This window comes from Emys orbicularis, chromosome 2, assembly GCF_028017835.1.
Source record: "Emys orbicularis isolate rEmyOrb1 chromosome 2, rEmyOrb1.hap1, whole genome shotgun sequence".
In the NCBI taxonomy this organism is placed as follows: Eukaryota; Metazoa; Chordata; order Testudines; family Emydidae; genus Emys; species Emys orbicularis.
Window position 1 is genome coordinate 227,728,871 of NC_088684.1, and position 27,460 is coordinate 227,756,330.

Consider the following 27,460-nt stretch of genomic DNA (forward strand, 5'->3'; position numbering starts at 1 on the left):
TTCAAACCTGAGCACCTCAATATAAAACTAAACACTGGTGAACTGTCATTTTCCTTGCTATGCCCAAATTACTGCAAATTTACAATCTGCACAAATTTCTGCTAGCAGTTCAACATTTAAATAGATTAAATCGTCTTCTGACACACTTGGTAAATTTCATATAATGAAAATAACAAAGAATTAGTGCAATAGACTGGACAGATCAAAATAAAATGGACTTTGGAAAACAAGGTTGCAGAGTTCATTACTGACAGACAGCAGTACTTATGTTACAGGTACAGGAGCATCATTTATTACTGTTCTAGCCATAAAGGAAGAACTCAGAACCCCTTTAGATTAGGGGAAGAGAAAAGTTAGCTTTAAGTAACTGTACATTTTGTATACCTTTAAGCAACTCTTAAATATTACAGAAAGTATTAAACAAATGTAGACTACAATGCAGTACCCTATTTACAGTACATTAATATCCAAATTTAAAATCAAGTTGAATGTACATAATTATTAGTGCACTGACTATTTTTTTCCTTTGGGGAAAAACATAAGAAGCTGTGTAATGGCCAGCAATGATCAAAAACAAACAAAAAAAATCACAGACACCTAGTTTGTCTTTGTTTTACTTGGAGAGCTCTTATGGTTTGTGAAGAAAAATCCTGTAAAGTTGAATTCATTGGTTTGTGCCTTTATAAACAGATAAATATGGAGTTAAACTTGATTTTTAATCACTATTTTCTTTAAACCACTGGGCTGACTATAATTTACATACAGTGTAACAACTAAAATCCATTTTTCTGCAAGCATAGGATTCTTAAAATGCTGCAAGTATTGTTTGCAGTTAAATTATGAAAATGTGGAATGCATATTTAAATGGTAGATACTTGCAGAAACAACTGGTTGCATGAATACTGCAAATAAGCTTAAAGTATCGGTAGACCCTGTTTCTAGAAAGATTTTTTTTTAAAAGCACAAATTGAAACGTTTGAAGAGTCCCAATTCTATCAATTACAACAGTAACCAATACCTGGATATTGAGGACTAGCTGGTTAGGTCAATAAATGTAATTCTTCTATATCCCTAATGGCAAGTGATTTTTAAAACCTTTCAACTGAAACAAGTTTATTCAGTTTCCACTTCCCCTCTATTGCTGAAATATTACAGCCAGTGATACATGCATGTTAAAAATTAAGATAAAAACAAAATAATTCTGTATTAGAAACTTGACTATGTCATTAGTCTCTTCTGTTTTGGAAGCTGCATTGGACCAGATTAAACACTCCAATTCCATTGTTATTAACAGTTAGGAAGCAGAAGAATATTCAAGACAGTTTAAAGCAACTGAAGGTTTAGTTACTACAACATTGAGCCTTGGGTGGTTGTGTGGGTTCAGTAAGGTCTACGCCTCTTCCTCTGGCAGAGTTGGCTCCTGCAGTCTGTGGTTCACTCTTTGGCAACTTTTTAGCTACAAGATTAACAAGAAAAATGAGTAAAAATTAGCGTCAAGATCGTACTAAGTTGTAAATACCTATTGAGTCCAAGAAAGCTATTTGAATATTTCCTTTTAAGATATGTAGCAACAAAATAGTAACTCCACAATCTGTCTGCTTTAGGCTTTCGGAGTATGTCATTCAGAAAATGTACGATTAAGACAGTGGTTCTCAAACTTTTGTACTGGTGACCCCTTTCATATAGCAAGCCTCTGAGTGCGACCCCCGCAATAAATTAAAAACACTTTTTTATATATTTAACACCATTATAAATGCTGGAGGCAAAGTGGGGTTTGGGGTGGAGGCTGACAGCTCGTGACCCCCCAGGTAATAACCTCGTGACCCCCAGTTTGAGAACCCCTGGATTAAGACCATTTGTTATTACCATGTTAGAATCCACGGCTTCCTGAATAGCTGAGACAAAAAAACCCCACCCACATCCTTGGAAGGAGAGAAAAATATAGCCAGAATCGCCTAGCAACAGAAGTTAACAATTTAGGCACTAATCCTGCAACTTGTTCATGCAGGTGGGCTCCCAAGGAATGTCTTCAATATGGGTCCACCTATGAAGAATAAGTTATAAGATCACGGCCTTAGGTTACAGCAGCACTCAGCGTGCTAGGTGTTTCTAAAACACACACTGCTCTGAAGAGCTAACAGTTGGAAAAAACAATACAGAAAGTGGAAAGGAATACAACATACATGCAGAGAGTGGTCATAGAACTAGCACATGTCCCTTTCCTTCCCCCGCGCCCCTTCATAAACTCCCCAATCACTTCTCTATTTAGCTAGGATGTGTGTTTGTGTTGTACATATAAACGGTCATCAGCTCTTGTCCTAGTTATTCATCTGTCCCTGAGCTGCATACTCCCTATAGCTCTGATTTAATTAACTAATTGTTCCTTTGCCTTCCTGCAGCCCACCTGCCTCTCTGTAACCCTGGAGTAAAGCAGGAGAAAAATGCAGCCAGTCAGAACTTGATGACATTTATTTATCCTGCTATGTAGGAGTCCCTGCCACTTTTCTGCTAGAGTGGGGTCAGTTGTTGCTATGGAGAAGTGGAGTAGGCAGGACTTTCACAAGGCTACCCTGACCCTTGCTGTGGGAAGCCCCTGCCCTACCCATACTGCCCGAAGTACTAAAGTTTTCTCTGCATGTCCAGACTCTGAAGCAAGGGTACTACAGTTGGTTAGCAGAAAAGCAAAAGAGACTGAATTTCTCCTAAAGGATTCAAACAGGCAGTATGAATGGGAAATATATATATATAAAAAAAAAAGGTCATCTGTGGCCACACAGAACCAGCTCCTTCCACAGCGCCTTAATTTGTGATTGCATGGTCCCTATGAAGCTTTCTACGTTGCCCTTTTAGAGAACTTTTTTCCCAGCATTTCTGGAAACGTCCACTTAAATTTAGCAGAGTCAAGTAGCAACAGGTCTAAAAAGGCCATTTTGCAAATGCCTGATACATGCCACGTCTCCCTCTTTTCTGTCTGGCAAGTATTTTAACTCCTGTTATTTTGCTTTTCCATTTTCTCATTCTTGAGGAGATGGCTCTGGAATGCAGTTCTCACGTGGGATTAAATTCATCCCTGCATAGGGGGACATCATGAGTTTCATGCACCACTTTAAGGTTTAATTGCATGGGCCTTGTTCTGGCACTGTGCACAGGGTGAATTTCATGATTGAATGCGTGCACATGAGAGAGAAAGTGTATGAATTAAGCTCACAAAGACACTACAGTGGCGGGTACTATGGAAAACTGTACACAAAAATTGTGTTAAATAAAGTTTATGTACTTCACTAAAATACTCAGGGGGTACAATAAAGATTAAAGTACTATTTAAATCAGGGGTTCTCAATCTGGGGGTCGGGACCCATGAGGGGGTCAAGAGGTTATTACATGGGTGGTCGTGAGCTATCAGCCTCCGCTCCAAACCCTGCTTTGCCTCCAGCATTTATAATGGTGTTAAATATATAAAAAAGTGTTTTTAATTTATAAGGGGGGGGTGTGTCACACTCAGAGGCTTGCAATCTGAAAGGGGTCACCAGTACAAAAGTTTGAGAACCACTGATTTTAATATTAAACCAAAAAATAATAATAAAAAAAAAATAATAATCACATTTCTAGGCCTAGTTAAAAGGAACAGTAGAAAGGCAGTGTATGAGGATTCAAGAGTGGCCCATTAAAAGTTAATTTGGTTTTAAATTTAAATAGGGACATAAAAAAATGCCAACCTGTATCTCTATCATCAAAATCCAGGACTCCCGCAAATATTTATCATAAAGATAGACTTTTTCCTCCCCCCACATATTTGTTAGACCTTTAAACACTCTGAACTGATGCACATTAAGTGATCTTTTAATATCACCACAGCATATTTACTAAGTTTTACTTATTTTTATACCTGGATAAAGTATGTATTAGATCACAAGTGTACCCTTGTTTAATACAAACAAAGAAACATTTGGTTTTAAGAAATTACAATGCTGCTATTTATTTTACATGATGAAGTGTAATACCACTTAGGTCCATATCATGGTGAAAATGCAACACTTACAATCTATGTGGCCATTTGATTTTTTTTGTTTGAGTTTTACACCTACTCCTGTGATTACCTCTAGATTGCTGAGTGGGCCATTTTGCACATCTTGAAGACATGCTTGCTTTGATTCCCACTTCAGTTCTCATGAGTAATAGTTTTATTTCTATGGATGAAATTCAAAACACTATTTTCATTTTAAAGTTTTCAGCAGTTTGAAAGTTTCATAAAACAAATATGGTAAGTCCCCTTATCTCTTGGGGATTTTCCCTTTTTTCACAAAATGAAACTCAAGTATGACCACAGGATGTGGGATCTGTATACTTTTGGGCTAAACAACTATCAGCAGACCTTTAGTAAATTTGTATTCTGTTTATAATCTGTAATTATTTCATTTTAAAGAGACTACAAGGTCAAAGTACACTTACAGTCAAAATTATACTTAAGGGATAAAAATTATAAATAAGGCCCTACTTCATTTGTGGTATTGTGAAAATTGCAGATCCCGCAATATTAGGCCTCCACTGCAATTCTGATTTTAATTATCTTACTTTGCAGTGTCCACAATTTTACATACATTTTGAGTATGCAATTAGTACTACACTAACATTCAATGCCTGTAAAATGTAAAAGGCTAACGTGACTGGACATTTTTTCTACAGCAGTTGTGTTAATACTTTTAGTCCTCTAAATTTTATATTGTACCAGCCATTTAAAAAAAAAAAAAAAAAAGACTTATTATAGTTGCAGCAAAACATCTGGTTATCAAAAATTTAGCAAGCATAACATAATACCTGAGTGTTTATACCGTTCCAACAAATTTTTATTAAACAAATAAGTCTACTCTGGCTTTTCCAAATTACATCTTTTAATAAAGGTCCATTACTTCTCTGTGATTTTCCATATCTTGTCTACAACTCAGCAGCAATTATTTTAAGATCATCCCGCGATCCAATGAGGGACTTAATTATAAAGGTTCTTTGGTTATTAATGCCATAGGTTTTAAAAATAAATCATCAAATAATGTTCTTAATGCAGTTCGTTCAACATGGACAGAGAAACTACACTAGACATGAGTTTGTTTATATTTAGCATCACTCTCAGGTTGCTATACTTGGGATACCAACACTATGCAGGCATATTTAGAGCTGCGTTTCCCACATGCACCAGGGTCTTTTCTTGTGGCCACAGCCTCCTGGGCGGTGATGAGGAGGGGGGAAGCGCAAAGCAGCAGCCCCTCCCCAAGGGCCACCATGAGTGGTTGGGCCCTGAACCCCTCTGAAGAGACACAAGCTGGAGGAGCAGGTAGCCAGTGAGTTCCCCACCTTACCACGGGCTTGTGGGGTCAGGCTTCAGCCCTCAGGTGGCAGGCTCCAGCCAGGGGGCTTTGGTTCTGTCCCTGGGCCCTGTTCCCTGGGTGTGGGGCTTCGGGCTCCATTCCCTGGCTGCATGGTGACGGGCTCTGGCCCCAAGCTAACCCCTCCCCCATCACCTCTGCCCCCCTGCTACCTCCCCCAGTGCCCCGGCCCCTACTGCCTCTGTGCCCACCTCCCCATCCAGGGCTTAATTTGTCCGCGGGCTGGCCGGGTCTGAATATGTCTGCTGTGAAAAGTGATATTTGTGTGTTTGTTAATATCACTTTTCACAGCACACTTAGTAGCTAGCAAGTCTTAAAAAAAAAAAAAAAACCCAAAAAACAAACCACGAAAAAAACCAATAAGAAAAAAAAGACAAGACCATTCAAAGCACCTTATTTGTGTTTCTATTCTGTTTAGGTCCAATAAAGAATAGAGACAACTGTACACTATTTTTATTACTGAGTCTGCAAAACAAAAAAACCCTACATAGATAGATTACAATGATTTGGACATATATCTGTGCATATTTATTTGTTTTTAAGTTAATTAAGTATTTTAGGAAAAATTGTCAGAGCAGCCACCAGCAAGAGTTGGTGGCCGCACTTTGAGGCCACCAAAAAATTTGTTGTGAGAACCCGATTTAGAGTCTCCATGAAAAGTGTTCACAAAATTGAAGCATTCTGCACATTTCAACTCAATATTTATAAAAACATTGCTCCCCATGCTCCTTTAAAAAAAATCAAATCATTTTTCAATCTCAATTATAATCATTATTTATCTTTGGTAAAGCCTACAAAAAGTTCTAGACTCTACATGAACGCGGCACAACTCCAGCCTCAAAGAGCTTAGAATCGTATAGAGCAGTGGTTCTCAAAGCCGGTCCGCCGCTTGTTCAGAGAAAGTCCCTGGCGGGCCGGGCCGGTTTGTTTACCTGCCGCGTCCGCAGGTTCAGCCCATCGCGGCTCCCACTGGCCGCGGTTCGCCGCTCCAGGCCAATGGGGGCTGCGGGAAGGGCGGCCAGCACATCCCTTGGCCCGTGCCACTTCCTGCAGCCTCCATTGGCCTGGAGCGGCGAACCACGGCCAGCGGGAGCCGCGATGGGCTGAACCTGCGGACGCGGCAGGTAAACAAACCGGCCCGGCCCGCCAGGGGCTCTCTCTGAACAAGCAGCAGACCAGCTTTGAGAACCACTGGTATAGAGTGTATCAATATCCTTTTCACTTGCACACCTTTAGATTGTTTTAAAAGCAGAATTCCAAGCCTTTCCCTAAAAGCAAAAATTTTGCAAGTCAAACATTTCCTACTTATCTGCATCACAAGATAAATATATTTTGATATATAGTGAAGTGTGTTTCTTTGCTCATTCTGTTAGAAGCTCAGACAAAATGGAACATTGACCCTAAACCACCACACTGTTTAGCAAGTTGAACTTGCTAAACAGAAGTTTCGGGTTCAGAAGTGATGCAAGGATTCTTGTTCTCTGACAGTATGAGGGGATATGCTTGGTGCATGGGATGAGGCTGGAGCCAGACTGTTCTTAAGTGATTGATGTTTAGAACATTAAAAAGGACTGCTTCTCTAACATCTTTTCTGAAGACTACCACAGAGAGGAAAATCCAATTAACAAGGAGAGAAAAGTTGGGTAATATTCCACTCAGAGGCTAGGATAGAATGAACTTCAGAAAAGGACTACATACAAACCAGTTGCCTGAAAACGTAGCTTCCATTTAAAAATACTTACCGATTGCCATGAATATTTCATTTACATTCATTGATGTTTTAGCCGATGTCTCCATAAACAATAAACTGTTGTCCTCTGCATAAGACTGCGCTTCCTATAAGTTACATATTATAATAAGAATTTTAGTTTGTTTTTAATTATGCAACTTAGTACTTAAGTCCCTTGGTCAGTAGTGATAAAATACATAGCACGTAATCTGTATGAAAGAAAGCTCACTGAAACTTCATCACCCTGATGTTCGAGGCATTATACAGCATCTGTAATAAACGTCTACATAGGTCTCCTACAGTAATTAAAAACCATACAGAATTCAAATCTTAGGAAATTCCTACACTTTTTGGTTGGCCTAAAATATCCATAAACAAAAGCCTAAACAAATAAAAAAATTAAAAAATTCCTTGACTGAAACTCTGGCTCTGATAGTAAAGGGGAACAAGTTCCAAAAGGTGGGGCTTGCAACTAACGTTGACCTCCGAAAGCTAAGTTCTAAGCGGATAGCTGAGTTGTCCTAGCAGCCCACGTGCGTTTCAATAGCACACAGGAAAAGAGGCAATTTCTGGAGCTCCTCTAAATCTACCTGCCTTTGAAGACAGATTATCGAAAAAAATGTGTCACTCAGAAAGAGTTCACTATTATAACAAACATGACAGGACAATAGTATTCAATACCACCTTTTAATTTTTTTGTTAGCCTGAATTTCAAATGTGAACTCTACCTTTTCTTTATTCTAAAAGTCTCTCCTTTAGTGCCACCACCTACCAGCCAGTATTATAGCTCCCAGCCTCTAACTGGGAACTCAAATCTCCCTTTAAATCACATACATTTTATTCATTCCACATGTGGAACTCCCTTTTAACTCAACAGAAGTTCTGCACGAAGCAGGGGCGGCTCTAGGCACCAGCAAAGCAAGCAGGTGCTTGGGGCAGCCCATTTGCAGGAGCAGCAGCCGGCAGGGATCCAGCCTAGGAGCTGAGAACCAACAGGGGGCCCTGGGAGCTGTAGTTCCTTGGTTAGCTTCCTGCCTATAGAGCCAGCCCTGGAGCAGGGAAAGAACTACATTTCCCAGCATTCCCTTGGCCATTATCAACAGGAAAGGGAGGGGGAGGGAGTATTGTAGCTGAAACCTCATGCTGCAGCTTGCTGTGAATGGAGAGCTCACTGCTAGAGCGGGGTGGCCCTGTGAATGGGGAACAAGTATGCCTAAGGAGCAGAAGGCTTTGGCCCAGATATCCCCTTTAGAAGACTTCCCCAGACTGCATTAGGGATGCTGCTGTGACTTCACCTTGCAGCCCCCAAAGAAGGAATTGGGTGGACTAAATGGACAGTGCACCCAGGGCCGGCTCTGGCTTTTTTGCCGCCCCAGGCAAAAAAGCCTCCGGCCGCCCCCCCCCCCCCCCCCGCGGGGGGGGGGAGGCGGAGCCCGGGGGGGGCGGCTGGAGCCCCGGGGCGAGGGTGGCGAGTCCCGGCGGGGGCTCCGCTCTCCCCCCGGCGGCCGGGGGGAGGGCGCCGGAGGGGAGGGCGGCCGGAGCCCTGGGAGGAGGGCGGCGAGCCCCAGCGGGGGCTCGGCTCTCCCCGGCGGGGGCTCGGCTCTCCCCCCCCCTCCCCCGGCGTCCAGAGCCCCGGCGGGGGCAGGGCGGCGAGCCCCGGCGGGGGCAGGGCGGCGAGCCACGGCGGGGGCTCGGCTCTCCCCCCGGCGGCCAGAGCGCCGGGGGCAGGGCAGCGAGAGGGCGGCGAGCCCCGGCTGGGGCTCGGCTCTCCCCCCGGCGGCCAGAGCGCAGGGGCTCTCCCCCCGGCAGCCGGGGGGAGGGCGCGGGGGGGAGGGCGGCCAGAGCGCCGGGGGCAGGGCGGCGAGAGGGCGGCGAGCCCGGCTGTGGCCCCGCTCTCCCCGGCGGCCCGAGCGCCGCGCCGCCCCCCTCCAGGTGCCGCCCCAAGCACCAGCTTGGTTGCCTGGTGCCTGGAGCCGGCCCTGAGTGCACCTCTCTATCTGAAGCCTAGCAAGGGAGGTACGTGAATCCCACTCGAATTTAAAATGAAAAGTAAAGGAGGGGAGGGTCTGCTAGAGGACCTGGGCAGCTTTAGATACAGTACCAGGCAGGTAGGAGGATTTCCAGTTCTGAGCCATGGAAGCAGAAATTGACATTTCCTTTCCAGATTTAGCTAATATTCAGAAAGGGAATCTAGCACCTGCCTTCCAGATTTGAACACCTTCAAAATTCAGGAGTGTTCAGGCTCAATTTGGGCAGCTGTTACTTCATTTCTCCCAAATCAAATATACTGATCCACTGTAACTTGCTGTAGAAAAAGTAGGATAAAATTGAGCAAGAAATGCTTCCCAGTGGTTATTAGGACTGGAATTGCTATTTTCAACAGCCATTGCCTTTTTTTTTCTTTTTTTTTTAAGTTTTATTTGTTTAAAAGGAAGACAGTGATATTGCATTGGCAAATTCCCCATAGAAACAAAGAGTAGAACAAAAAAATAATAAAGGCACCTCAACTTTTCCTCATTTATGGAGGACAGTCTTAGAATATGCATCCAGATATCCTCCAATCAATCAAGCTGAAAATTGTTCCACTTTACTGCAGTTCTGTAACCATATGGGAACCAATCCTGTCTGTGTTCTGTGCACATCTAAAATGCCTGCTGAATGACCCGCCCTGGGAGCGAGTTACCAGCGACTCAGGGCTGGGGCGGAAGAAGGGTGCAGTTGGCGGGGGAGAGCCCAGGGCTGGGGCAGCAGGGGTTGTGTGGGTGGGGGGGGCACTGGTGGTGGGAAGGGGGAGCCCAGAGCTAGGGCAGCAGGGGGTGCGGGTGGGGGAGGGGAAAGCCCAGGGCTGGGGCAGCAGGGGGGTGCGGGTCGGGGGAGGCCCAGAGCTGGGATGGCAGGGGGTGCAGGTGGGGTGGGAAGAGCCAGGAATGGGGAGTGGGGGGGAGCCCAGGGCTGGGGTGGGGGGCAGCCAACCATTTTTTTGCTTGGGGCAGCAAAAAACCTAGAGCCGGCCCTGGCACGAAGACAGGTGAAAATATAATTGTGAAGAGCAAACTACATCACTAAGGCTATGTCTACCCTACAGCTTATGTTAACATAATTTATGTTGCTCAAGGGTGTGAATAAACCACCCCCGAGTGACGTAAGTTATGCTGACATAAGCACTGGTGTGGACAGTGCTATGTCAGCGGGGTGGCTTCTTCTGCCGACATAGCCATTGTCATTCACGGGGGCTGGAGTAGTTAAGCCGATGGTTTGGCCCAGTGGTTCTCAAACTTTTGTACTGGTGACCCCCTTTCACATAGCAAGCCTCTGAGTGCGACGCCCCTTATACATTAAAAACACTTTTTATATATTTAACACCATTATAAATGCTGGAGGCAAAGCGGGGTTTGGGGTGGGGGCTGACAGCTCTTGACCCCCCCATGTAATAACCTTGCGACCCCCTGAGGGGTCCTGACCCCCAGTTTGAGAACCCCTGGTTTAGCCCATTGGCTTAGAGTGGCTACATTAGAGAGCTTGCAGCTGCGCCGCTGTAAACTCTCTAGTGTAGCCATGCCCTCACTTTCATTACTAAGCAGCATCGTTTGCTAACCATATGCTATGCTACATTAGTTACTACAGAGATAGTGAAATTTGCAATGATATACCTATACAAGTTATCATTCCAAATATAGTTACACCATGTACACAGACCCCTAAGGTGTGTTGCAAAGATAGAAACTGAAAGCCAAGCCCCCGAGGAACGTATGTATCCATTTTAGCCATTTTTTTTGAAGTGCTATTGATGGTTAAAAAGTTATTTATATTTGGTCCAAAAACCTGGCAATTAAATTCTGTCCTATGCAATTCTAGGGATAACAAATTCCAAGTATACATGTAACAATCACCATTTTCCATACTATCTTTTGTACAAAAAGTATTTCTAAACACTTTACAAAGTTATTCTAACACAATTAAACAGTTAATTTACAAATGTCAAGCAATAGAGTGAGAAATCAGGGAAGGTAAAAATGAATGTGTTGAATTCTAGAGAGCAGATACTTTAAAAGTCACTGAGAAAGGAATCAAGAGTCAATATATGGAGATTAAGACATGGGAAAGGAACTCAGATGGAACTAAGGTACTGGCATACACAGCAATGTTCTAGATAAGTCAAAACACATTTGCGGGCAAATATGATGCTAGAGAAAAAGGAAAGTTCATGACCAAAGATGATCCTAAGATTACAGAATATGAAAACAAATATAGAAGTCTGAGTTCTATTGGGTCATAAGCAAGCCTACAATCATAGTTTGCCACTGATTGGCTTTGGGGCTTTTTCTGTACTTTGATTTGGTTTTATTAAGATATTTTTTATTAAATGAACCACCAAAAGCCTCTGGGCACAGGTACATCAGTTTTAAAAAAGCAACAAAAATAGCAAGAACACAGTCAAAAAGTCAGCTAAAACTTAACTCACTCAACTTACATTGCTCAGACCAGGCCATAAAGTAGCCAGATCAGCTGTGCATCATATCCTGAATGTCAACAAGTGAATTCCAAACCTCTCACTGAGAATGGCCTGTGTTCAGAACCACACCTACCCCTAAGATTGATTAACTATTGTTAGTGAAGTCGTCCCTAATAACTGTTAGGGAGGCATACAGGAAAAAGCAGTTTCTTAGAATACAAATTCAATTTACTGATAGATCTGACATATCTGGGGGGAAAAAAAGTTAGCTGTACCTTTAAGTAAAATTTAATTAGAAACGCTCTCTTTTCGGACAGCTGTCACTTCGTATCACATTTATACCCCTCACCCCTCAAAAAATTCTCACTAGAATATCATATTTTCAGATATACTATAAATTCATGTTTGCAATTATCAACAGAATTCTATTACACGTGCAATCCTACAATGAAGGATTAATCATCAGAAAATAATATGATCCCTTCTGAGGATAGTATGATCCCTTCTGAGAAGGCTATTTCTATTACAGACTAGCAGTCCAACAAAAACACACTATTTCTTGTGAATAAAAAATATGTATGACGTACCTGGAAATCCACAGCTCTTTTATTAGCTAGATCAGCTTTGTTTCCTGCTAAAGCTATTACAATATTAGGACTTGCTTGCCGCTGAAGTTCTTTGACCCAATTTTTTGCTCTTGCAAAGGACTCCTGTTAATGATTGAAAAATAAAGAAACTCAGTTCTATTGTCCTTTTATCCCTATTACCCAAATTTATCTTATCTGTCCTGTGAGCAAGAAACCTATCAGTGTATTCATTCTCCAAAGCTACATTCCAACTGGCTGACTGGGCCTTTTTAATGAAACCTCACTTCTTTAATTCCCAAAGGTGCATAGTTGGGACCACATTACTGAAAAATTAAGATCCCCTTTATCAATTACGTTAAATGGATGAAAAAGTGACAAAAATGACTCTCTTGGCTAGAGTGAAAACAGATCAAGCACTGGAAGAGAAAGAGTGACAATTTTAAACTATTCTCTTCCCTGAAAGTGCTGAAAGGGTCTCAAGCCACTCAACCACAGTGGGCCAAGTCCTTACCCATTTTCTCCCAGTCTTCGTCAAGAAAAATCCCACTGATGACAATGGGTAGTTTACCTAAGGACTGGATAAAAACTGAGTGAGGACCTCAGGATTAGACCTTAAATTTATTTTTGCAATGTTTCAGTTATATTCTTATTTATAGCTACAAGCAAAATCTAAGTCATTACATTTATGTTTTCCAATGTGCTCTCTCTGTTGGAAAATAAGCCAAGGCCATTAGGCCAAAAGCTTCTGAATAAATGGAATCAGAGGCCCCTGGAAATGGGAAGGAGAAAAACCCAAATAATTAACTTTTTTAAAAAAAGTTTTAAAATAATTTAAAAAAAATCAAGTATCTCCAAAAGAGTACTCTTCTACATTAGTTTCTTCCATCCTCTCAGTAGCTAGTAATTTTCACAGTGAAAAGATAAATTGCATAAAAACTTGAAAACCTCTTTTAAAGAATTTTTAAGCTAATGAAATGTAAAAATTAGGAGCCATACTTCAATAGTAAAAGCCAAATCAAAGTGAAATGTGTTGCCTACTGCTTCATTTCTTGGGTGATGTGAAGTACTTTGTATCTGACCTCACACTGCAGAAACAGGCACCAATAGTCTACTAATGTATTGTGGATTTTTGTTATATTAGTACATATGATATAGTCCAACCTATTGTGATGGGATACACTTCCATACTTAGAAAGAAAAGTAATTTTTGCTGTAGGTAATAGCATTTTGAATGATTTTTATTTAAACATTCAGTGGAAGGGAAAATATTCTCCTTTAATTCCTCCGTTTGTGATTGGTCTAGCTCCTGGGTGGCCACAACACACTTTGTGCATCCTATAACTGGTATGGTTACACAGCAGCAAAGAGATTATGATATGAGCTCATTGTATATCTAAAGAGGGTGTCTGGAGAATATTATAAAGCCTCACTTTTCTTCAGTAAGAGATAAAAGCAGTTTTTAAATGCTAAGCCTGCCAAGTCCTCTTGTCAATTTGTGTGTGTGTGGGTTTTTTTTTTTTTAATTAAATTAAAAAAAATAATAATCACATTTTCCTATTTGTATGAAAGTGACAAACAGGAGTAACTGACTTACCATTTACAGACCAGTGAAAATTATAAAATAAAGTGCTGTCAAATGCACATGAGAAAAACAAAAAAGTGGTTTTTGCTAACTTTTCAGTTAGAAATTTTCAGTTACTTGTAATAATAGTAAATAAAACATTAAATTACCTGCTCAAATTCACATAAATTAACAGAAGAATGAGGAAAAGGAATCAGGTCTCAACTCCCACGCTAGATCCATTAGCCCACAGCTGCCCCCCTTCTCTATATATTGTACTTACCTCATTTGTAATGTCGTATACAACTATAGCTGCTTGTGCTCCTCTGTAGTACATTGGTGCTAAACTGTGGTATCGTTCTTGACCAGCTGTATCCCAAATTTCAAATTTTACTGTTGTGTCATCAAGACACACAGTCTGGGTTAGAAAAGCAGCTACAAAAAGATAAAAAAGCTGAAATCAAAGGTCTATAGTTATGTTTTTACACATTCATATTCATTTATGTACACACAGCTATACCACATCTGAGTTTCCTTAGCAGAATGCATCATCAGTTGGTAAAATACAATAGGTTGGAAGAGAATATTAGGAGCAGTCTTATACTGCTTCAACAGCACAAAATGAAATTACTTAAGACAATCTGCGTCCCCTTGTAGTAATTAAGACATGAAAGGACAATTGGTATGGGAAGAAAATCCAATAAGTTAACTTCAGTTTTATAATATTGAAATGGAGTTGTCACAAAACAATCAGCACTCAGTCTTCCAAAAGTGTTTCACTCTGATGCACTAGAAGGCACGACAGACCAACATTAATGATATATTCTATCACACTGTACATCATTAGTTCATTCCTATATACGGTTTTGTACTATTCTCTACATTCCAGCAAACTGCTGTAGCTCTGATTCTGAAAACAGTGTATGATACGTGGTTCAGTCTTAGGCACCTGGGAACTAGAAACAAACAGAACAGTTCATAAATAAATAGCCCCTTGTAAGAAGTGCATTAGACACATTTTTCACTTCGTAAATGACTGAACAGCTCTGAACCACCATAGCATCACTTTTCATCATTTCCACTCTCAGGAGGAGCTACATACATCAATTTCAACTGCGATTGAAGACACTGGTATACCAAAAAACAGGTTTGTCACCATCATGAAAGGCTGTAAAGCTGAAGTGAACTGATTGAGTAGTCTTGTTGCAGGAGTCAGAATGGATGCAGAGCCTGCTAAGGGTTTGTCCACAATACGATAAAAAACCCACAGCACTGAGTCTCAGAGCCCAGGTCAGCTGACTCTGGCTCGTGGAGCTGTAAGACTGCAGCATAGACATTTGGAGTCAGGCTAGAGCCCGGGCTCTAAGACCCTCCCCCTTGCAGGGTCTCAGAGCTCAGGCTCTAGCCAGAGCCCACACTGCAATTTTATAGCCCTGCAGCCCAAGCTCCACCAGCCCAAGTCAGCTGATCCAGGCCAGTAGTGGCCATGCTGCACATCTTTTATTGTGGCATTGATGTACCCAAAGCCATTATGAAAATGCAAGCTTCTTGCATCTTCTATAGCCAGGTGAATGAAATTTGCTGCCTCATAAGTCCAATGTTAATACAACTACGTTAATTATCTAAAGATTATCATTCTTCTTAGAAGTCATACTTCCTCCTAACTCACAGTAGACTTGCTCCAGTAGAGACTGTGGAGAGAAAGCTCTAACATTATTTTTGAATGTAGGTCTTCTACACAACAGCACTACACTGTCAATGTGCCTACTCCATCTAATTGCATTTTCTTTTACGAGTGCCATTATTCAGCTTCATAGTGCACATAAGCTCCCCTTTGTTTAAAGGCCTTTCTGTAAAACAACAACAAAACTATAATTTAAACATACTAAGACTACACAGTAACAGGCTATTTTTTGAATCCTGTAACTTGCATCCACAGTAACATTTCCAGCTGGACTATGTAAAGTATATATTTTTCTCCCTCTACTTAATACAGTAAAGAGGCATATGTTAATATCCACTATTTAGTATAGTTTATGTCTCAGTTTGCACTTCTGTGGCTTCTTGTTCCTAATTTCAATGCTGTTTTCAAGTATTCTTTCATTCTTGTTAGGTGAGTAAAACTGAAACCAACCGGGGTAAATGTAAAAGTGCAACTATAAGATTCAAAGACCACTGAACTCTTCATGTGTAACAGGGTCGGGGTGGAGGGAGGTGTGTGTTTGTGTACATGAACTAGGAATTTGCTTCTGTATAACTGTCCTTGGGACCTTTGTTACACTATCAAAAGCAAACAGCTAAGATAATTGTTTAATATACAAAATCTTTCACGTCAGCAATTCTAGATGCCAGACATACACGTCAATAAAGACATACCAGACTTCTGGAACAGAAAACAGAAACCCACTTATGTCGGACTCTTAAAGAGATCAGAAGTAAGCAGTCTCAGACTCACAGAACCTACAATAACTAAACACAGAGCAATAAACGGATGTAGTAAGATTTAATTTGGAATTTTCTTACTTTTGTCAGCTCTGTCAGTCTTTAATGTGTGTGTGAAACCTAACTCATCTATAGAAGCATCAAAATGTAGATTAGATTCACACACTGGAGCAGCAGGGACAGGGTGTGCTACAGAGATGTTACGGATCTGAGGGCACAGCTTACATCAGTCTATGTGCAAATAAGTGACTGTGGAGAATCACTTCAGTCTTGGAAGAAGTTGTTCAGATTTAGCCAAAGGAGGAGTACAGTTCAGAGACCATATGCAGCTGCTTCATTGTAGGTGGTGCAGAAAAAACTGTTTCATGGGGAAAAGTAAAATCCACTCAGACTATTATAAAATCCTTGTTTCCCCGCCTAGTAACCAAGAGTCAGCTTTGATTGCAGTCAGGTGGGGGTGGAGAAGAAAGCACATACAATCCTAAAGAAAAGTGAAAAATACAAATACAGCAAGTGTCTTCCTTTACAATCAAAGCCAGGCTGTTTGAGTGGTAAGAAGTTTGCAAAAAGTTGTGTGTTTTGCTGTACAGCAACCAAGGTTCTTCATCTTGCTAAGCAGCTTAACTGTATGCATTAAATGTGAATTGTTAGAATAGCTATATATCGCCTTAAAGAATTACCAGACACCAACTACGGTTTTAAAAACTGACTACCCAAACTTACATTGTGCCACTCTGTCCCCACCAAGCAGCACATATAGGTTTACAAGTCTGCAACAGCCTTGAAATAACAGCACTAATCTTTTAGCTCAGGCAGTAGAGGCTCATGCTTTAAGATCCAGAGGTCCCAGATTTGATCACTACTGCAGATGGCTTACCACAGGGTATCACATTACATTTATGAAGACAGTCATTGGCAGAGAGGGTATATACTCAATACAAAGCTAGAGAAAATGTAACACTATTTCTCACCTCCAATGGTGCTCTCTTGAAACTCATGAAATTGGCCTTTTACAAAACGAAGCACCAAACTTGATTTGCCAACTGCAGACTCTCCCAGAAGTACTAGTTTGAACTGGCATATTTTATTCCCAGCATTTGGCCCATTGGGTCTTGTTGCTCCTCGATTAGCCATGTCCAATTTAGAAAGAAGTCCCTTGTTTCAAATTCTTGAGAGGAAAGAATTCAGGATGTGAACCGCGATGTTCTTACTGCTTGTAGCAACCTGTTTATCAAAAAAGTATATGCTATTAGAGTCACAACTGTAACATAATTATATGAAACTAGTTCTAGTAATCATCCAATTAAGGGTCCAGGGCTTTCTGAGAACACAGTTATTTTCATTGTTTTACGTGAAATAAGCCAGTGAATTCTACCAGCACATCTCCAAGACATTTTTATTATATACTATTGTGAAAGTCTTTGCCATTGATATTAAAAAGTACTAGAGATTTTGGATATACACCTGAGTAACTTTAAAAGGCCAATTTTCAGCAAAGGGGTACTCAGGGTTTTCTGAAATCAGGCCCCTTCCCCTATAAGGTCTCAAACTGGATACCAAAAATGCTAGTCACTTGACCTATTACCCTGCATTTTCTGTGTTCCCTATGAGACTTCAGTTCACATTGTGTATCTCAGGCTAATATTTAAGAGTGCAACAGATCCAGACCTGCATATTTCCATTCCATTTCCTGTCATGTTAAGAACATCTTAATAATCAAAAGTTCCTCTTTCATGATTTTGCTGATGCCAAGCAATTCTTGACTACTCAAGTCAGAATTAGTAAAAAATAAATGGAAGGGCTTAATTAGGATGAAGAATTACTGGAAAACTCAATTACACCAGCATTTCAAATTTAATCAATTTATGGTAGTTTTCTACAGTTTATCCTTATAATGCATGTGAACTGCAATTTCTTCAAATAGAAAAAGCATACATTCAAAAGTGAATGTGACCCCTGATTTGAACAGCTTCTCTGATTTAACATACATGCTTGGAGGAGCTAAGGGACTGGTAATCTGATATCGAGCCTTTCACATTTTGGTCAATAGGAACCCCAAATCATCACCATTTGATGATTGTCTGGTGTCTTACGTAAAATGAATTATTAGTCTCAATCCAGGATGTAGCATACAGGTGTTCACATAACACAAACCACAACTGGAACCCTTTGTTAGTAGTATCTGCAGATAGGTCAAAGATCAGAGACTAGACTAGCCACAATCAATTTGGAAGCTGTCTTTTCAGACAGAAATTAAAAACACACTGGTTCAGCAGTGTGGGGTAGCTTGCACAGCCTCTGCCCATGCTTCATCTGATCTCCTGATGGAGCACTTTAGTCTCCAGAGATTTTTTAATAAGTAGTTTCACTTTCAAAGTTTTTATTTAAAAAAACCCAAAAACAAACATAGGGAAGTTTGAGAACAGAAATCTGTTTTTCTTAACTACTTTAATAGTTTAGATTAAGCAGCGTTTTTCCAGGAAAACAGTGCCTGCAGGAAGAGTGGTGCAACACTTAGTCTAGCCCTTCCCAATTACATTCTAAAAGTGAATGTCAGAAGACCACATGGGAGAGAGATGTCTATACTGCCCACTCCATTCTCTCATTAGGTAAAGGACAGTATTCCTGTGTTTATTGTTAATACACAAAATTACAGCTTGCCATATCTACCTAGGTTCTTTCCCTCCTGAGTTGTTTGTGAATACCGTATATACTCGTTCAGAAGCCAAATTTTTTTTAGTAAAAAAGAGAAGCACCAGAGACGGGGGTCGGCTTATGAACAGGTATAGAGAGGGAGAGGTGGGACACAGCCCCTCCTCCCAACAGAGGGAGCAAGGAGACGCAGCACAGCCAGCAAAGACAGAAGGGAAGAAGCGGGGCCAGAGTCTCTCCACTTCTGGCCACGCTGCTCTCCCCCAAGCCTCCAAAGCAGCTGCAGCTCTGGGGCTGGCAGGCTGTACCCGTGCTGCTCGGCCCCGCCCCCCAGAGCAGGCTGCGGCCACGCTGCCCAGCCTGCCTCAGCCGGAGCAGCTCCAGTCAGGTCGGAGACATCCTCCCCTGACCCTCCCCAGATAAGGTGGGAAGGGATGGGGAGAGTATGGGGGTCCCGGGCTAGGGTTGGGGTCATGTGGGGGGTGGTCACAGGGGTTACTCCCCTGACTCCCAGCTTCTCCCCCCAAAAAAATTTCCCCACCAGTTGCTGTCCCGGCCCGTCAGGGTAAGCAGCTGACACGCCGGGACACTTTGTTTACTTAGGTTTACCTCCATGCCTGTGGACGCTCAAGGTAAACAAACCATCTCGGACCACCAGCAGCTTATCCTGATGGCCCGGGAGCCAAAGTTTTCTGACCCCTGAATTATAGGGTCGGTTTATGAATGGGTTATAAAAATTTTCCATTTTTACTTATCCATCTTGGGGGGGGGGAGGAGGGGGTCGGCTTATAAACGAACTGGCTTATGATCAAGTATATATGGTAATATGTCTATACAGCCTGCCAGAGTGAGCATCCCAGCCCGAATCAACAGACTCAGGCTTGTGGGGCATGTTAGTTCACACTAAAAATAAATGCATTTTTAACAGGTTGATATAACCTTAGTGTATGCACGGCAAACATAATAAGAAAGAGCACTGAACTGTCTGACAATAAGACTGTACTTGTCTAAAGCAGCGGTTCTCAAACTGTGGGTCAGGACCCCAAAGTGGGTCGCAACCCCGTTTTAATGGTGTCACCAAGGCTGGCGTTAGACTTGCTGGGGCCCAGGGCTGAGGCCAATGCCCGACCCCCACCGCTGAAGCCTGAGGGCTTCAGCCCGGGGTGGTGGGCCTCAGGCTTTGGCCCCCCTGCCCAGGGTCGTGTAGTAATTTTTGTTGTCAGAAGGGGGTCATGATACAATGAAGTTTGAGAACCCCTAGTCTAAAGTAAAGCAAGTACATTTGAATCCAGCAACATTTTCAGTCATTACCAACCTGGTCCAGATTCAAACCAATGGCCAAGTTCTACATTCATTACCGTTTCTGAGCTGTCCAGTTCGCTACCCATCCACGGCACGCCTAACACACGTTTAGTCTTCACTTAACGTTATAACTTCTGTTTTGTGGATTTAAATTCACACTGCAGCTAAAAGCACCTAAAACAATAATTTCCCTTCCCCAGTCTGCTGGCAGATGCCTTCTGAATCCTACACCACTAGTTTTACCCTCCCACCTATCTTAAATCCATGAAATCACACAAGACCCCATAACAATGCGCCTTGACCAACACAGCAATTGATAAATATTAGCATCCCTTCCCCAGTGATTCCAGACCAGGGAGTGAGACTGTGAGCAGAATGTGAATTCTGGTCCTTTACATGTTAGTACAGATCAATATCTGAATACTTTTATAATGAAGTTGTCACTGCACCTACCTAACATAGCACACCAAAGGTCCTGCTGCCAAAACATCCCAATCCTTCATACACAGGCCTGCACTGTAGTAACTGTCATATTCTGTCAATTCTCATAGTTAAGGATATGTTTGAGTCACGGGTATTTTTAGTAAGAGTCATGGACAGGTCACAGGCAGTAAACAAAACTTCACGATCCATGACTTGTCCATGACTTTTATTATACACCCTTAACTAAAACTTGGGTGCTGGGCTGTGGTCCAGGGGTGCCGCGGGTGCTGGGAGGTTGGTCGGGTTGGCAGGCTCCCTACCCGGCTCCGACCACAGCATATCCCTGCAGCTCCTAGGAGGAGGGGCAGCCAGGGGGTCTCCGCGCACGGCTCCTGCCACAAACGCCGGCTCCGCATCTCCCATTGGCTGGGAACCGCAGGCAACAGGGGCAGCGCACGGAGCCCCCTGACCCCTCCGCTTAGGAGATGCAGGGACATGCTGGTGGAGGCTAGAGAGCCCCCCCCAGGTAAAAACACTGCCCGCACCCTGACCCCCAGCCCTGAGCCCCCTCCCACACACCCAAGCTGCTGGTACTGGCCCAGCAGCTTCCGTGACAGACAGGCAGCCTTACTCATAGTCACTCATGATGAATCAAAAAGGGTTTCACATTATGATACCACAACCCACCCAGAATTAAATATATTGCCTCCTGTGTTCTTACGAGGTATGTCTACACAGCCCGCAGAAGCGAGTCTCCCACTGCAGGTCAATAGATTCATGTTAGTGAGGTTTGTGCTAGCACTCTAAAAACTCTGTTGTGTAGACAGCACTTTGAAGTTGTGGCTCGGGCTGGAGCACAAGCTCTGAAGCCTACAGAAGTGGTGTGGGCTTCAGAGCCCAAGCCACAACCTCAGTACATTGTCTACACAGCTATTTTTGGAGCATTAGCCCCACAAGCCCGAGTCTGTTGATTTGGGCTGGGATGCTTGCTCCGGCAGGCTGTATAGACATACTACTTACAAATAACTCAGGAGGGAAAGAACCTACCCACACTGAAACCCAATTTCTGCCACTAGGCAAAAAACAAAAAAAGCTATCACAGTAATATCAGAACCACCATAAACTGCATACCACAATTAAACACACATTCAGATCAAGAATGTTGCATCACATTATTAATTTGAGTGAATCCTCATGAAAATGAGCTGTTCGATTAGCCTAAAATGCACTTTTGGTCTTACTTAGGATATAGAAATGGATCTAGTAATTTAAAAGCAATTTAGGGATTTTTCTTCTCCTTAAAGTCAATAAAAAAAATTGTAAATGAACTGTGTATCAGCTATAGATAGCTATTGCTTTGTTTCAACAGAATGATGTACAAGTAATGTATGTGGACAGACTGCAAAGCAACTCATAACAATGGATGAACTTAACATATTTAATCACTCCCTAGTTATATTGCAAAAAAGTGACACAAGTTATCTATGAAACAACAAGTTAAATCACAGGGTGGGGTCAGCATACATATGATCTTCAGTTCTTATCTTAAGTTAAAGTGTCAGATATCGGCTCCTTACTCCTGATTTAAAAAAGTTTAAATAATTGAGATATTAATTTTTTCAGACCTTTCTTTTGAATATATTACTCTAGTTTGCATTGTAGTACAATTCGGAGGGGAGGATAGCTCAGTGGTTTGAGCACTGGCCTGCTAAACCCAGGGTTGTGAGTTCAATCCTTGAGGGGGCCATTTGGGGATTGGTCCTGCTTTGAGCAGCGGGTTGGACTAGATGACCCCCTGAGGTCCCTTCCAACCTTGATATTCTATGATTCAGTAAGTATGTCAGGCAATTAGATACAATTTTCTTTTTTTTTTAAACTTCTGAGACACACATGGTACATCTCAATTCTGCCAGCTATTCTGCACTCTGTAGCATTATTTTAGGCTCAAGTAAAGGCCAAATCCTGTACCATATGCATGAGGTTACTCTTCAGGACCAAGTCATTTACTCAAAATCCCTGAAAAAGAAGTCTGCTACTCAATGGAACTATTCCACATCCTTTACTTCATCACTCAGGACTTGCTCACTATCCCTCTGCTACATCCTGGGTAGCAGGAAAAGGATGTGATCCACGACTGTAGGTGTGACAAGGCTTCAGATGTTACTCCACATGTAGTTACTTCACTCAAACTGGCCATTTACACATATAATTGCTCTTTATAGAGCTCCTGTCAGACTCCCAACAGTTTTTCAGTACTAGCTGAAACAGGCTATCAAGACAGTATCCCAGATCAGAGTTGGGAGGAATGTTCACCGTATTAAAATAAAAATAAAAATGCAGAACTGTTGGAAGTATTTTAAAATCTATAGGTTTTCGTGGCCCTCATTCATGACAGGCCACTCCCAACATGCTCAGATACTATGGATGGAAGGCACTTATATAGGAGAAAAATATTTTATCAGCTGGATGGACCACCAAATAAATGTCTTTAAACGAGACTCAAAATGCTACTACAAGTCATAGGGAACCCCTGCAACTTCAAAACAAGTCTGCAGAGAGCATGAAAGAAAATATCTGGCAACGAGAGGTGTTGCTGTAGTCTTGGAGGCTTTTCCTAATTATCTCTGTAACAGAGATGTTTTCTAAATATTGCAGATTGGGTTTCAGCTGTTACATTTGTCATGTTTCTAGCATTTAGTAATTATTTTCCAGAAGACAGAAACTTCCCCAAGCTGCCAGCTAATGCCAACACATTTAACAATGCCATATAAGAAAACCCACTACAACCATGCCACCCACTTATTACCAGCCCATGGGGACTGTAAGGCTTCTTTCAGCCTGAAAAGCCAGACATTTTAATGCATATCTGGTTGTTTTTCAGGTTGAAGAGCAGCAGCATCACCACTCTCCCTAAGCATAGGTAGAAACCATCATATTTTCTGAAGCAGAAGGGTCAAGCCTTAAGTTTTTGTATTTCCTCATTTCTTCTATCTAGTAGATGGTTCAAATACTCAGTATTCTTTTCACAGACTCGCTTTCAAACTCAATTATGAACTATTAATATTTTTCAGATTGGTTAAAAAAAAAATCAAACTATTTGATATTCTCAATGAAAAACATCACCAAATCTCTTTAAAGAGCTATATTTCCATATCAGCACCTAACAGGGATTTTAAAAATGGCCCCAAGATCTCTCCTGAGATTCAGGCCACATTTGTATACCACTTTCTTAATTCATATGTACAATACTAGTTTAGGGAACCAGAGAAAGCGTGATAGAAGATAACAGGAAGAGGCAAGAATCCTTGTTTAAGTACACACAGAATAAATTCAAATATTTACAGGATGATTTCCCATCAATTCCAGACACTCATTTTAGTAGCTGTAGCTATTCCTAATCCTGCAGTCTTGGTAATGATGTCCCAGATTGGTTAACATGATGTACAGCTCCTAGGCACGAAAGCAATGTAAATAAATACACGTTTAAAAAAAAATCAGCTATTTATTTGTATTCTAAGTAAGCTTTTCATTTTGCAGGTGCATTTTAGGATAGCAAATACGTGAAGTACAGCTAGTTGAAGAATTGGAAATTCACAAATCTTATTTCAATTTAACCATTAGAGACTTGATTTTTGAGGATGATCATAAAGGAGTTGTAAAATTTGGTCTACATTGAAACTCAGTTTAATGTTTTGACCTCAAATCAAGCTTTTAAATAAAAAAATAGACATTTTAAGGAAATATATGGGCTATATAAGAAGAAAAAGTAAATGTTTCCTAAACATTTTCTTTAGTTCCCCCACTTCACCCCCAATATAGTTATCCACCTGGGAAAGGTTATGAAGCACCTTGTATTTTCTTACTCCAATAGTTTAAGAAAAAGGCAGTTGGAAAATACTGTGAAAGAGACATCATGAATTATAGTAGGTACACATGATGCTTTAATAGGTCTTTTCCATCTCTAGTGTCTGATTTTTTTTCAGGACACACTAAGCCATAGCAGCTCCAGGTCAGTATGTCAGCGGAGGAACAAAGATCAGATATATATTAGGAAAGAACGTCTGTAAATTCCATCAGGTAATTTGCCAACTCCTGGTTTTAGTTTGCCCTCTCATTCTCCTTAAATACCAAAACAGTCTATAAACACACATGCTGCTTTATCTTGTATTATAAAATACTGAGTCAAGTTAGTCCATTACATGAATAAGGCTTTTCATAATTGTTTAAATAACTTGTGCTGTGACACCAATTACTATAACAATTTCACACTAAAAAAGTTTTCTAAAAGGTCTTAAAAGGATGTTACAGCCACTCTCTTGTATTTGAGATAATTCTGTTTAAATCAGTCTTGCCAACACTTACACTTATCCTTAATTTCATGCTTACCAGTAGTCTAAATCCTCCAGGACTACTCATCAGCATAGCTGAAATGTTGGCAAGAACAGGACCTACTATTCTAAAAAGTACCATCAATACAAAAGATCATGTATCAAAGTAACACTGACAATCTAAAAAACACAAAGTAGTAAGGAGATTAAGAAAACTAACACTCCCTCCTCTAGTATAGTATAGTGGGACACATTTATGTAAATTGGGGTTGACGCAGAATGGATTAGTAAATTTAAAAAGTTCTCATTTTACATATACAATATTCTGATATTTCATATTACAAATTTTTAATTACACCTCTACCCCGATATAACGCTGTCCTCGGGAGCCAAAAATCTTACCGCATTATAGGTGAAACCGCGTTATATCGAACTTGCTTTGATCCGCCAGAGCACACAGCCCCGCCCCCCCCGGAGCGCTGCTTTACCGCATTATATCCGAATTCGTGTTATATCGGGTCGCGCTATATCTGGGTAGAGGCGTATATAAATTACACGATTCTTTCAAAATTAGTTATGGATCAATACTGATTAGCCAGACATCACAAAGACTACCACATTTATGGTTAATTAGTATTTTGGATAAAGAAAGACGCTTCTAGACAAATTCTGGATCTGGGGACAAAATGCAGATAATCTGAAATTTAGATGATCATGGTTTATCTGTGTTAGCAAGTTAGAGCTCAAGAGTGAATAACTACCGCTCACTGAGTGGTCCTAACTTAACACGACATTATTTACAATACAACCAGTATAAACCCCTTGAGATAATGACCATCACCTGCTTTAATTCTGGTTTACAAACCTATTATACATGGTTATGTTAATATTTTTTAACAACCCACCATTCTAGGTATTGTTGCCAGCTTTATTTTGTTGTTCCTATCCACCTTAAATAAAAATCTTAGCAACTTTAATAGAATTAGCATACTATAATATGGAATTTCCTCACCACAGTATTTGTGTTAGTTTTCCATATCATACATCAACCAATTTGTATTGAAAAGTATTGAGCGAACATACCAAACAAGTAAATCACACAGGTAGTCTATGAAATTTACATCCTTCCAATTAAAGATAATAAGCCTGGTGTGACTACATATGTATGAGGTATGTGAGTTATTGACTGTTTTGATATCAATTTCCTGTGTGACTGATGTGCCAATATAGGTAAAGGGTCACCTATTACCAAAATCTCCAATCACTTAATTCAAGTTAATATTAACAAATTTGAGTTATCTAGAAAGGGGACTCATTACCTCATTAAAGAGGTTTAGAACATAAGCAGTTCGAACATTTGTTCATCTCCTCGAAGTCTCACCTATCCCCACCCATTAAATCTGAAAAGGCCCCCAGTCTAAGATGTTTCTGAGCTGCTTCAAATGTCACTCGGGAGGGCATAGTTAAATTTTAATCGAGTGATCGTTCAGTCTCTCCTCCATCCAGATTTTTAGAGGGAAGAGAGAGCACAAGATGACCATGGCAGAACCTGGCTGTGTGTTTTAACTCTCTCTCCTAGGCCTAGCCTTCTCGTACGGAAGTTTCATGTTAACTTTTTACCAGTCTGCTTCCCCTCCTGAAGACGGGCTATTTTACAGTATCAACCCAAGGTGCTGTGTGCACGCTGCTAAGTGTGTAACAACCCCCTCTCCGCCCTTTCCCCCCCAACCTAGGTCGGGGAGCAACTGCATGGGGAGGGCTGTGCGCTCAGATGGTGTCCCTTCCCAGTTCCCACGCCTCTCCAGGGCACCCTCGCTGTCCCAATAGCAGCTGTGGGGGAAGGGGACGCAGCACCTCCGCGGGCCGCGTTACACAGCAGGCTGGGGAGCAGCCGCTCCCCACACCGGGGGAACAAAGCGAGGGACCGCGGGGAGACGGGCCCGCCCCCGCCTCCTTCCATCCCCCCGCGGCTGCTCCTCAGCCACAGCCCGAATATGGGGAAGTGGGAGACTCGGGGGCGCCATTTTGAGGCGGGGGAGACACAGACCAGCCGCTCCACGGTCCCTGCCCCGGGGTTCGGCTCCAGAGCCCGGCGGCGCTAGGAGAAGAAGCCTTCGGGTGAGAGCTCCCTTGGGCGGCTCTATAACCCCCCTCCCCCCCGCTGGCGGAGCTCGGCCAGTGCCGCCCGCCGCTGTCTCCTCACCTGGCGGTGCCGGGCAGCCGTGCGCGCGGGCGGTGCGGGAGGCGCAGCGGCTTCTCTAGCTCCCGCGGCTGTGAGGAGAGGCGGCTCCTCCGCGGAGTGCAGGGGGTGAGGGGCGGGGGCGCTGCCGTATCTCACCCGGGCCGCCGCCAACTTCCGCCTCCTCCTGCCGGACCAAAACACACACACGCATTTCCGCCGCCTCCGCCACGTCACGGCCCCCATCTTCCATTCAGTTCCGGGAGCGGCCCGGAGCTGTGTTGGTGGTGGCACCTCACGTGGTTCCCCCTCCCGACACTGTGACAGAGGCAACCCGGGGACAGCTGAGCAGCTCCAGCTCGGCGACCGTGGAAGAAGCCACTTACGGCACAGTGCACAAAGGATTATGGGATATATAGCGGGGCG

General features: G+C 42.2%; 1 protein-coding gene across 1 annotated transcript; it reads right to left on the reverse strand.

Annotated features, from left to right (window-relative positions):
- Window positions 1-299: 299 nt before the first annotated feature.
- RAB5A (RAB5A, member RAS oncogene family) lies at window positions 300-27,166 on the reverse strand. The gene is made up of 6 exons (XM_065397988.1): window positions 27,059-27,166; window positions 17,122-17,374; window positions 13,992-14,143; window positions 12,148-12,270; window positions 7,121-7,214; window positions 300-1,456 (listed from the first exon to the last, which is right to left on the reverse strand). The coding sequence occupies exons 2-6, from the start codon at window positions 17,282-17,284 to the stop codon at window positions 1,341-1,343; spliced, it is 648 nt and encodes a 215-aa protein (XP_065254060.1). The 5' UTR covers window positions 17,285-17,374; window positions 27,059-27,166; the 3' UTR covers window positions 300-1,340.
- Window positions 27,167-27,460: the final 294 nt, after the last annotated feature.

What these genes read in the sequence shown, in the direction of transcription:
- RAB5A (XM_065397988.1), bottom strand. Translation starts at nt 17,284, where the DNA reads ATGGCTAATCGAGGAGCAACAAGACCCAATGGGCCAAATGCTGGGAAT. An exon ending in TCAAGAGAGCACCATTGGAG is followed by an intron (nt 14,144 to 17,121) that starts GTGAGAAATAGT and finishes ATCTTTTTGTAG; the next exon opens with CTGCTTTTCTAACCCAGACT. An exon ending in TATACGACATTACAAATGAG is followed by an intron (nt 12,271 to 13,991) that starts GTAAGTACAATA and finishes AATCATTAACAG; the next exon opens with GAGTCCTTTGCAAGAGCAAA.